The sequence below is a fragment of the Pseudophryne corroboree genome, chromosome 8 (assembly GCF_028390025.1).
Source record: "Pseudophryne corroboree isolate aPseCor3 chromosome 8, aPseCor3.hap2, whole genome shotgun sequence".
Taxonomy (NCBI): domain Eukaryota; kingdom Metazoa; phylum Chordata; class Amphibia; order Anura; family Myobatrachidae; genus Pseudophryne; species Pseudophryne corroboree.
This window is the reverse complement of record NC_086451.1, coordinates 259183648-259196701: the sequence shown is the minus strand read 5'-3', so window position 1 is coordinate 259196701 and position 13054 is coordinate 259183648. Positions and strand designations below refer to the sequence as shown.

The window sequence follows — 13054 nt, the reverse complement described above, 5'->3', positions numbered from 1 at the left end:
ACGTGAGAGTCTGGGTACACCCACCATTGAGAAAGATACCCTTATGTGTTTGAACCACTTGTTTTACCAAGTGTGTAGGGTACGTGTCTTCTTCAACTATGCTACACAGTGCGGTAATATACACATTTTCAGTGTAGAATTGAAGGAATATCTTCTCTTGAAAGATATCTTTACATGCGAGTCATTACACATCTCTGTGAGTATGGTACGTGGGCTTACCATTTGATACACGGAAATCTTCAACATTCCACTTGCAGCTATCTCACTTATAATTTATTAGACACTTCTACACATTGTTTTTCTCTTCCTTCCCCATGTATATGAACATTGTGATATCAGGTGAAGAGAACAAAAGAAAAACGAACAGATTCAGAGGAACATCATAAGTATTGCTTTGAAATTGTACCCTCATTTTTTGAGTTCCAGGCTATATTTGGGATACAACTGGCGGAGAGATGGAATAGAAGTAGATTGAAATATATATTTAATCTAGTATATTGACAAGATCATCATAGAAAGGATGTAGATGGCAAGAAACCCCTTGTTGGTGTAAATGGATGGCCGTGGTCAATGACATTGTTTTATAGACACTTTACTTGTGCATATAGAAAAAAATATTTACAAATAAGAAAATATGGTCACAAAGATTTGTGCTGCAGACTGAAGGATTTTTTACAGATTTTGTAAAGTACCTATAGGGATATAGTAATAACTTTACCAGTTACACTGTACTTTTGTTTGCTTTAATTGCAGTCAGTGCTTTGGATCATTACCGTTGTAAGTGAGACTGTGTGACCAGGGGCGGATTAGGAACTAAAAATGTTAAAATTTGTAGAAGTGGCCTCAGATGGTCAGCAGCAGCGCCATTGTCCCTTACCTGTACTATCTGCCCACCTACACTCGCCCAGCTGACATACAGGATTAAATTAATGGTGAATGGTGAACCAGCACACCCCCAGGAGTCTTCCCTGTGAACACTAAAGCCAATCCGCCCCTGTGTATTTGGCTATTGTTATGTATAGCCAAATACATTGTTTTTGATGGATACCTTGGGCCAATCCCGGGCCATTTTTTCAATACCGATACGGGATTGAAAAATGCTCAATCCCGGGATTCCTATAGGGAGCAGCGGGAGGGTGGGTGTAGGGAGCAGGGAGGATGTAGGGAGCAAAACAGAAGAATGGATGTAAGGAGCAGGAAGGGAGGGTGGGTGTAGTCAGAACTGGCAGTCCGGCAGCCAATCAAGAGCCGCCATTGCTGGCTCCTCCCTGATTGGCTGCCAATCCACCAGCTCCGATTGACTGTCGGCTGGCGCTACATTTGAAATTCCGCCAGCGCGGTCATTGTGTGTTCATGGCTGCCAGATTAAGATGTAAATACTTCGCTGATAGCCGGGCAGTGCTGTGCTATAGTGCTCATCGTTGCCCGGCAAAACTGCGCATGCGCAACCTAATCCCGTGAATCCCGGGATTGGAGACTCCAATCCCGGGATTGAAATCCCAGCATTTTTGGCCCAGAATCCCGCCGTTCCCGATCCCGGGATTGGCTTCCCTACTTGGGATTTTCTCTCAGTTGGGTATTTGTTTAGTGAACTTTGATCATGTTTGTGTTTCTTTTATTAAAACTAGCAAAACTTTTGCAATAAAAAGACTTGATTTAAAAAACAAACAAGTAGAAGCATTCTATGCATACTTTATTTCACAATTGTACAAAATCAGATATCTATTAACTTACTTTTCCAGAACGGAGTATTTGTGAATCAGGACCAGTCTGCAGCTGATAACTTTAATTAAACAATTACAGACTTCACAATTTGCAAAACTTACATTTTTACTAGCAACTTTTATTACTTCATATCATAAATTATGCAGTTACTTGAGAATTCAGCCTCCATCAGACTCACAGCTTTATAAAAGAAAAAGTCTAATCAAAGCCAGAGGGTCCTCACACGAGGTTACTAACCCAACTAGTGGATTCAAGGCATTTACATTTATCTACAGTTTAGAGAAAGAATTATGACAGGATATTTGGCCAAGTGTCATTTTAAATATCCTTAACATAAGAATTTTCCATTAGATGATCCAGTGTACAATCACTGTATATTTATAGATGGAACGTTGTGTTCTAGTGTGACCAGAAGATACCGTTACCGTTGCTGGTAATTATTTGAATTACTATTTTGCATTATACAGTATGTTATCAGTTGATTAGAGCTATACTGGACAAACTGACTTCCCCAATATATAATAGAGGGTCCTTGATTAGATTTAGGTAATGTCAATATAAAAGGCAACATTATATACGATAATGTGAAACACCAATGCTATGTAACAGCAAACTTCATTTTAAAATAAAAGAAGATCATTAGGTAAATCATATTGTGTATTGTCCAGAAAGCAGCGACTAATATTCTCCCTGAGGGAATATCAGAACCAGGTCGGTTTTCCCTCAATAACTGTTGTTATTACTCCACAATGGAGTGTGGTATAAAATGCTGTACCGATCAGCTCCCAAGGCTAGAGCCGAATATTTTAGGCTTTCAGTTTATAATAAAAGTATCTACATTTTAAATCCCTAATCCTGGAAAGAATAAAAGAGATCAGCAATTACATTACACTTTTTACTTCATAAGGAAATTGCAAGAGTTCTATTGATTCCACGAGGTCTTGCAAAAGGCTCAGAGAAAGTGTGCACGTTCCGACAGTCACACAAGACTCCCGGGCCAAGAGACCACCGTCAGGGTGACCCTGTTCTTCTGCTCTTTCAGCATAGGGATCAGCTCTGCATTACTCATTCCTATGGCAGACACAGCATTCACTTCAACAATCTCATCTCCGCACCTAAACAAAAGACATACACTAAATGTAATTTCCAAAAATTCCAGGCTGCTGAGCAACCCCATCTCATTCAGACGGAAACAAAATTGACAAATAAAATTCAAAACCCAATACATAATAAAAAAAGTCACAAAATAATCATATGACAAACTGTGGCGGGTGTAGTATGTTATGCCGGCGGTCGGGCTCCCGGCAACCAGCATACCGGCGCCGGAATCCCGACCGCCGGCATACAGACACCTGGGCGAGCGCAAATGAGCCCCTTGCGGGCTCGCTGGCGCGCTATGCGCGTCACGCTATCTATTCTACCTCCAGGGGGGTCGTGGACCCCCAAGAGGCAGAAGAACTATCAGTATGCCGGTGGTCGGGATTGCTGCGCAGGTATGCTGGTCGTCTGGAGCCCGACCACCGGCAAAGTGAAGACCACCCACTGTGGCTATATAGGTGAGCTACAGCATTAAGAAACTGTGGGGGTCATTCAGAGTTGATCGTAGCTATGCTAAATTTAGCACAGCTACGATCAGGCACTTAGACATGCAGGGGGACGCCCAGCACAAGGCTAGTACGCCCCACATGTCAGTGTCAGCCCCCCATCCCTGCAGAAGTGCAAAAGCATCGCACAGCGGCGATGCTTTTGCATTTCAGGAGTACTTTCCGTCCGGCACAGCTCCTGCGGCTGGCCGGGAGAACCTCTTCGCTGCCTGGGTCGCAGCGGCTGCGTGTGACATCACGCAGCCGTCGCGGCCCGCCCCCCAACAGTCCGGCCACGCCTGCCACGGCCAAACCACGCCCCCTAAATGGTGGCTTAACGCCGCCGTCCAGCCCCCTCCCGCCCAGCGGCCGCCTCTGCCTGTCAATCAGGCAGAGGCGATCGCTAGGCAACGGCAGCCTTCGTCCATCTGGCATGTGCTGGCGCACTACGGCGCCGGCGCATGCGCAGTACTGACCCGATCGCACCACTGCGATAAACTGCAGCCTGCGATTGGGTCAGAATGACCCCCTGTGTGCTAATTTATGGGAAATAATGAGTTTTAGGAACCCATAAATCAATGCTAAGAAAACGGCTCAACTCAGAACACTTCTTTTGGCCATAATCTGAAAATGACACCAAATTTGTATGACTATAGTAATGGTTATTCAAATACACTGGGACAAAGACGCTATTATCCACTATACTACTAATACATACTTGCAAAAATAAGATTTTACTTACCGGTAAATCTATTTCTCGTAGTCCGTAGTGGATGCTGGGGACTCCGTAAGGACCATGGGGAATAGACGGGCTCAGCAGGAGACATGGGCACTTTAAGAAAGAATTTAGATTCTGGTGTGCTCTGGCTCCTCCCTCTATGTCCCTCCTCCAGACCTCAGTTAGAGAAACTGTGCCCGGAAGAGCTGACAGTACAAGGAAAGGATTTTGGGAATCCAGGGTAAGACTCATACCAGCCACACCGTATAACTTGTGATAACTTTACCCAGTATGAACAATCACAGAGCATCAGATAAACGCTGATGCAACTATAACATAACCCTTATTTAAGCAATAACTATATACAAGCATTGCAGAAGAAGTCCGCACTTGGGACGGGCGCCCAGCATCCACTACGGACTACGAGAAATAGTAAAATCTTATTTTCTCTAACGTCCTAGTGGATGCTGGGACTCCGTAAGGACCATGGGGATTATACCAAAGCTCCCAAACGGGCGGGAGAGTGCGGATGACTCTGCAGCACCGAATGAGCAAACACAAGGTCCTCCTCAGCCAGGGTATCAAACTTGTAGAACTTTGCAAAGGTGTTTGAACCTGACCAAGTAGCCGCTCGGCAAAGCTGTAATGCCGAGACCCCTCGGGCAGCCGCCCAAGAAGAGCCCACCTTCCTTGTGGAATGGGCCTTAACTGATTAAGGCAACGGCAACCCAGCCGCAGAATGAGCCTGCTGAATCGTGTTACAGATCCAGCGAGCAATAGTTTGCTTTGAAGCAGGCGCCCCAAGTTTGTTGGAAGCATACAGGATAAACAAAGATTCTGTTTTCCTGACCTTAGCCGTTCTGGCTACATAAACCTTCAAAGCCCTGACCACATCCAGTGACTCGGAATCCTCCAAGTCAGTAGTAGCCACAGGCACAACAATAGGTTGGTTTATATGAAAGGATGAAACCACTTTCGGCAGAAATTGTGGGTGGGTCCGCAATTCTGCTCTATCCGCATGGAAAACCAGATAAGGGCTTTTATGTGACAAAGCCGCCAATTCTGACACACGCCTAGCCGAAGCCAAGGCTAATAGCATGACCACCTTCCACGTGAGATATTTTACTTCCACCGTTCTGAGTGGTTCAAACCAGTGTGATTTCAGGAAACTCAACACCACGTTAAGATCCCAAGGTGCCACTGGAGGCACAAAAGGGGGCTGAATATGCAGCACTCCCTTTACAAACGTCTGAACTTCAGGCAGAGAAGCCAGTTCTTTTTGAAAGAAAATGGATAAGGCCGAAATCTGAACCTTAATGGAACCCAATTTAAGGCCCAAAGTCACTCCCGACTGTAGGAAGTGAAGGAAACGGCCCAGCTGGAATTCCTCCGTAGGGGCTTTCCTGGCCTCACACCAAGCCACATATTTTCGCCATATACAGTGATAATGTTGAGCCGTCACATCCTTCCTAGCCTCTATCAGCGTAGGAATGACCTCATCCGGAATGCCTTTTTCTGCTAGGATCCGGCGTTCAACCGCCATGCCGTCAAACGCAGCCGCGGTAAGTCTTGGAACAGACAGGGCCCCTGTTGCACCAGTCCTGTCTTAGAGGCAGAGGCCACGGGTCCTCTGTGAGCATTTCTTGCAGATCTGGATACCAAGTCCTTCTTGGCCAATCCGGAACAATGAGTATTGTTCTCACTCCTCTTTTTCTTATGATTCTCAGCACCTTGGGTATGAGAGGAAGAGGAGGAAATACATAAACCGACTGGAACACCCACGGTGTCACCAGTGCGTCCACAGCTATCGCCTGAGGGTCTCTTGACCTGGCGCAATATCTCTGCAGCTTTTTGTTGAGGCGGGATGCCATCATGTCCACCTGTGGCAGTTCCCACCGACTTGCAATCTGCGTGAAGACTTCTTGATGAAGTTCCCACTCTCCCGGGTGGAGGTCGTGCCTGCTAAGGAAGTCTGCTTCCCAGTTGTCCACTCCTGGAATGAACACTGCTGACAGTGCGCTTACGTGATTCTCCGCCCAGCGAAGAATTCTGGTGGCTTCTACCATCGCCACCCTGCTCCTTGTGCCACCTTGGCGGTTTACATGAGCCACTGCGGTGATGTTGTCTGACTGAATCAGAACCGGTTGGTCGCGAAGCAGGGACTCCGCTTGACGTAGGGCGTTGTATATGGCCCTTAGTTCCAGGATGTTGATGTGAAGGCAAGTCTCCTGACTTGACCACAGCCCTTGGAAATTTCTTCCCTGTGTGACTGCCCCCCACCCTCGGAGGCTTGCATCCGTGGTCACCAGGACCCAGTCCTGAATGCCGAATCTGCGACCTTCGAGAAGGTGAGCACTCTGCAGCCACCACAGGAGAGACACCCTGGCCCTGGGGGATAGGGTGATTAACCGATGCATCTGAAGATGTGATCCGGACCACTTGTCCAGTAAGTCCCATTGGAAGGTCCTCGCATGGAACCTGCCGAAGGGAATGGCCTCGTATGATGTCACCATCCTTCCCAGGGCTCGAGTGCAGTGATGCACTGACACCTGTTTTGGTTTTAATAGATTTCTGACCAGTGTCATGAGCTCCTGAGCTCTCTCTATCGGGAGATAAACCCTTTTCTGGTCTGTGTCTAGGATCATGCCTAGGAGAGGCAGATGAGCTGTAGGAACCAACTGCGACTTTGGAATATATAGAATCCAGCCGTGTTGCCGTTACACTTCCAGAGAAAGTGATACGCTGTTCAGCAACTGCTCTCTTGATCTCGCTTGTATGAGGAGATCGTCCTAGTATGGGATAATAGGGACACCTTGCTTCCGCAGGAGCACCATCATTTCCGCCATTACCTTGGTGAATATTCTCGGGGCCGTGGAGAGACCAAACGGCAACCTCTGAAATTGGTAATGACAATCCCGTACCGCAATTCTGAGGTACGCCTGATGAGGTGGATAAATGGGGACATGAAGGTATGCATCCTTTATGTCCAGAGTCACCATAAAATCTCCCCCTTTCAGGCTTGCAATGACCGCTCTTAGCGATTCCATCTTGAACTTGAACCTTTTCAGGTATATGTTCAGGGATTTTAAATTCAATATGGGTCTGACCGAACCGTCCGGTTTCGGGACTACAACATGGTCGAATAATAACCCCCTCCTTGTTGAAGGAGGGGAACCGAGACCACCACCTGTTGAAGATACAATTTGTGAATTGCAGTTACCACTGTTTCCCTCTCGTGGGGGGAAGCCGGCAGGGCCGTCAGTGAGGGGGCATCTCCTCAAAGTCCAGCTTGTATCCCTGAGACACAATATCTATTGCCCAGGGATCTAACAGGGAGTGAACCCACTTGTGGCTGAACTTACGAAGGCGTGCCCCCACCGGGCCTAGCTCCGCCTGTGGAGCCCCAGCGACATGCGGTGGATCTTGTAGAGGCCGGTGAAGACTTCTGTTCCTGGGAACTAGCTGTGTTGTGCAGCTTCTTTCCTCTGCCCCTGCCTCTGGCAAGAAAGGACGCACCTCGGACTTTCTTGTTTCTTTGTTCGAAAGGCTGCATTTGATAATGTCGTGCTTTCCTAGGCTGTGCAGGAATATAAGGCAAAATATCAGAATTACCAGCTAGAACTGTGGAGACCAGGTCCGAGAACCCTTCTCCACACAATCCTCAGCCTTCCATATGCCTCTTAAGTCGGCATCATCTGTCCATTGCATATTCTACAGGACACATCAAGCAGAAATCGACATAGCTTTGACTCTAGGACCCAGTAGACTCATGTCTCTTTGGGCATGTTTCATATATATATATATATATATATATATATATATATATATATATCTCTCTCTCTTAAGACAGCATCTTTAATATATATATCTCTCTCTCTATATATCCAGATAAGTCCACTCTCACTGCTACAGTCCACAACATAGGCGGTGCTCCATAAGGGGCTCCAGAGAAGTCCAAAATATATCCAAAAAGAGTACAGGCACTCACCACTTTTCCTTGAAAATAGAAGAATTTATTGCCACTCACAGGTGTGTCTCACATGGAGACAGTCAGCATAACAGCATATAGTGTCGACGTTTCGGCTCCCATCGAGCCTTCTTCAAGACAGACAGAAAAACAACAGGTGCATACCCAGCAGCCCATACCACACACTGCACCCAGGATTGCTTATGTAGCAAAGGACCACACACAGGTCCCGCCCATCAATTAGCCAACAGGAAATGACCATACTAATGAAATACACCTGGCAACCAACCTAATGAACTGGATAACAGACAGCCTTGTTACTCAAATAAATGAGCCATAATAGAATGTGGTGTAGAGGAGGAAAACTACAACATCCTAATGCAGATAGCGGCTAATCGCGGCAAATTGCCGCGAAACCGGAAGTAGCATGCGTTCCATTGGCCGTGGAACGCACGCCCAGCCGGTACAATACCGGAAGCACTGTGCGTTCCACCGCCGTGGAGCGCAACCACGTGACCGGAACTTCGGGAAGGCGCAGTGCGGCTGTTAGCCGTCGCTCAGATACCAAACTAAAACACAGAAAGTTGTCATGAGGGCTGCTTATAATCAAAGCCCGGCGCGAATGCAGTAACTTAGAGCTAACATATAATGGAATAAACTCACATGGTAATCCCCGGAACATAGTATACAAATAATAAATGTTAACAAAAAATAAAAAGATGAATATAGATCTCAGATCTGATTTTAGTTGTAAAAATGACTGAAAAAGCACATAATGAAAGATAGACAGCAAATGGTTTATAAAGGCTGTAGGGCCACCGGACACTAACCGGATGGCCCAACCACCATCCCCTGAATAAACACGCCCAACAGGGCAACAACAGGGGAAGGGGAACAATGATAATTGTATACATGTATCCTAGGACACAAAGTGGCTCATATTGGGACCTGCAGTGTGACCCATGTCACAAATAGCAATCCAGGGTACTAACCAACACATAAACAAATAAAACAAAAAAACAGACATACATAACATCACATAATAAACCACAGTGAACTCGGAAAGAGTTCGCTGTGTGTTTTAAAAAATTATTTAGTAATTCAGCGATAGCCCTATCCAAGAAAAATGTTGAATGGATTAGCCTCATTTAGCCCCCGGGGGGCTAGAGTGTCCAATTCATAGATCCATTTGGCTTCTCGTTGACGTAGTTGCCTTTCCCAGTCGCCCCCACGGGGAGGTCTCGGTACATGATCGATCAACATACACTTCAAACTGGATATCGAATGTCCTCTGGATACGAAGTGTTGTGCTACCGGTTTATCAGACATCTTGGAGATCAATGCAGCTCGAATTGATGTGCGATGGTTGGCCATCCGATCACGGAAGTTCCTTGTCGTCATCCCAACGTAGTAATACCCGCAAGGACACACAATGATATAAATTACATGGTCCATAGTGCAATGTAACCGCTGACGGATCATAATCTGTCGACCACTATGCGGATGTGCAAAACTTGCACCAGACATCATTGATCGGCAAGTGGTGCAATTGGGGCACCGATAACAGCCTTTCTTGCTGTCAGGTAGCCAGGTCTTATTGGTTGCCAGTGGCTGTAAAGTAGGGCGCATTAACAGTTGTCTGAGATTTTTACCTCGTCTGTATGCACACAGTGGTGGCTGTAGATGAGACCCCTTAAATACTGGGTCTGAGGCCACAATTGGCCAATGTTTCCGCAGCACTTTCTCAGATTGTGATGAAGCGACATCATAAGTGGATGCAAATATCATTCTCTTAATAGGACCCTTGGCACTTTGGTCGTTGGGGTGGGAGTGCCTGTACTTCGCTTTCTTGAGACATCTTGCGACTGTTTTTTTGGTGTAGCCACGTTCATAGAATCTCTCTGCCATCGCACTGATCTGCTGCTCGGTGTCTGTTGGTAGGGTGTTATTGCGTAACACCCGCATAAACTGCGAGATCGGTAGACTCTCCTTGAGGTGGACCGGGTGGTGACTGGAGGCATGGAGAAGTGTATTTCTGTCGGTCTCTTTTCTAAAAAGGGTCGAGGCTAATCTTCCTTTGTGACGAAACAAAGTCACATCCAAAAAATCAACCTTGTCACGGTTGATGTGATAGGTGAAGTGGATAGGGCTATCGAGGCTGTGGAGGTGGTCAACCATCTCTTGAATCTCATTGTCGGTCCCTAGCCAAATAATGAACACATCGTCGATGTAGCGGACAAAAAATAGACACTTGGACCCAAACATAGGTATAATATTATTGGACTCATATTTGTGCATGTACAGATTAGCGTACGATGGGGCCAAATTCGACCCCATCGCAGTACCACTGCATTGTATGTAGAAGTCATTACCATAAGAAAAATGGTTCTTTTTTAATACTAGCCCAGCGAGGTCAAGTAAAAATTCCGATGGGGGACCATCATATGGCCCCATAATTAAAGCTTCCCGCATGGCATCAAGGCCTTCCTTGTGGGGAATCACTGTATATAGTGACTGAATATCCATGGTTATCAGCCATGTATCATCAGGTATTGGGCCAAGTGAAGCAATTCTGTCAAGCAAATCTGTAGTATCCCTGATGTAACTGGGCATCATGGTGACAAGTGGTTGTAAAAACGAATCAATGAAAATGGCTAGTGGCTGTAAAACAGATCCCATCGCCGAAATGATCGGACGACCGGGAGGGTCACTCATTGATTTATGCACCTTCGGTAGTGTGTAGATGATCGGACATATCGGATTGTCTACAGTTAAGTAGCCAGCAATCTTCTGGTCCAACCATCCACACACCACAGCTTGAGTGATGGTAGTATCAACTGATTTTTTAATTTGTAACATAGGATTACCCCTACATTTAACATATACTTTGGAGTCTGCCAATTGCCTAAGTATTTCAGTGTTATACTTATGCCAATCCTGCACAACCACGGCACCGCCCTTATCGGCTTGTCGAATAACTATGTGCTCATTGTTGATTAGACTCTTCAATGCATCCCTCTGTTCAGAAGAGAGGTTGTTGTAACGTGGCTGTGCAGTGTTGGCTTGCATATCGCTGTCGGTTAACCGAAGAAATGTGCGTATGCTTGGATTGGTGGACTGAGGGTCAAAAGCACTTGGTCTAGTTAATCCAGTGATTTGAGTCACCTCTTGGGCCTTGTCCATGAAAAACTCTCTCTCTCTCTCTCTCTCTATATATATATTATATATATATATATATATATATATATATATATACACATACATACTAGGGTCTCAATCTCTGCTGATAAGGTACCTGTCCACGCTGCCACAGAGCTATAAACCCATGCCGACACAATCGCCGGTCTGAGTAGTGTACCAGAATGCGCACGCTATCTGCAGGATCCCTGAGGATAGCTGTGATAAAGCCTAATATTTATCCTATATAACACACTATAAAGAGGTTAAGAGACACAGTACGCAATTGGCGCACAAGGTACCGTAAGGGTACGCTCTTAGCGTAGCGGACGCTGTATCGGGAGCGAGCCGCTCGAGCGACACAAACGCTCGCGAGAATACGCTGTTGGTATCGGGCACACTATAGGTAAGCGACTACCGTAATGCTACGCTATCAGCGTAGCGGACGCTCGAGACCACGAGGTGATCACGAGCGGCGCAGACGCTCACAAGATAACAATCAGTAGACCTTGAATGTAACACACAGAAATGATATTCTTATACTGTAAACCTTGTACTGAAACACTGTAGCGATATAACGCTGCTTAACCTTGTTTACACTAAAGCTGTTTGAGCGATAGAGACGCTCCTATTACCCACTGCAATATAATGAACACACACAATACCGGTCTAAGGGTCTAACGCCTTTTAAGGAAATGAATGAACGTTCAAAAAGAATAATACAATACAAGTTATACACTACCAAAATAACATAGAATTCCTAACCAGATAACTGCACATAAAATACAATAAAGATACAATCACTTTTAAAGGGGGAGGGAGAGAGAGAGGGAGTGAGAGAGAGAGAGAGAGAGAGAGAGAGAGAAGGAGAGAATGGCTTATAATAATAAACAAAGACAATATGATTGCAGAGAAACTTACGCACAAAGGGTAACAATCGCATGCGCCTCCTGGATATCCAGCTCCCGATTATCAGTGATGAGAACCGTTGAAGAGAATAGAGCTGGCCCAGATCGGCTTGTCCTTTTATACACTACACACAATACAGTACAATGGTCCCTATATTCTTATTGTTCATTGGACACAGGAATTCCTCTTCGCATTATAACAAAAGGTCATAGGTTGATTCATACAGGTGGGCTGTGACTATTCCTAACTGCTCAGGTGGGTGGGAAACTAGGTTTCCCGCCGCATGGATAATAAAGTGCAAATATAGTAAAAGTCCATAAACTTCTTATGTCCATAACTATTCGCACGAGCGAGTTATCCGCTTCAAACCAACACCGGAATATTGCTAATTAAATACTCTTCCGATGGATACTAAACACCACTGTATAACCTCTGTCTGACCCTTCGTATCAAACAAAGAGGGATCTCTTTGTCTGTGAACATGCTATATTAACTAAACTTTCAGATTCTATCAAAGGGACCATAATCTACAAAATACATTATATGGTAAAAATATGTAACGATCGAGTCGCACGCTAGGCGCACATAAACTCTACCGTAAATGCGCATACCGTGCGCCTGCGGGTGCACGCAACAGCGAGTATGCGCACGCACGGGAGAGCGTACGCATGCGCAGCGGGGACACGTATGAGGTGCAAATATGGCAGTGTGCATCATGATATTTTTCTGACTTTGACAGTCCACCCTTTGGCAGTCACCAATAACTGCCACTTTCTAAAACATTTCAAAAAGAGAAAATATATGTCATGTGTAAATACATTTCTATGGTTGGGTAGGGGAGGAGAGGAGAAGGTAGGAAACGGGTATGACCTAGTGAGATAGCAGAAGCATGTGTGTATGAATCCATGTTTGGGGGGTCATGTATCATCGTGCCGTACGTGTTTTAAATCAAGCTTCGAGGTATTGCGAAGTATA

General features: G+C 45.7%; 1 protein-coding gene across 4 annotated transcripts in view; it reads right to left on the bottom strand.

Moving 5' to 3' along the window:
• Positions 1–1655: 1655 nt before the first annotated feature.
• LOC134948915 (ligand of Numb protein X 2-like) overlaps positions 1656–13054 on the bottom strand; it is a 136211-nt gene continuing 124812 nt past the window's right edge. For all 4 annotated transcript variants that reach the window (XM_063937193.1, XM_063937196.1, XM_063937195.1 and 1 more), the window contains one exon: positions 1656–2840. In XM_063937193.1, the coding sequence (XP_063793263.1) occupies positions 2705–2840 (136 nt within the window). In that variant the 3' untranslated portion in view covers positions 1656–2704. The remainder of the gene's footprint in view (positions 2841–13054) is intronic.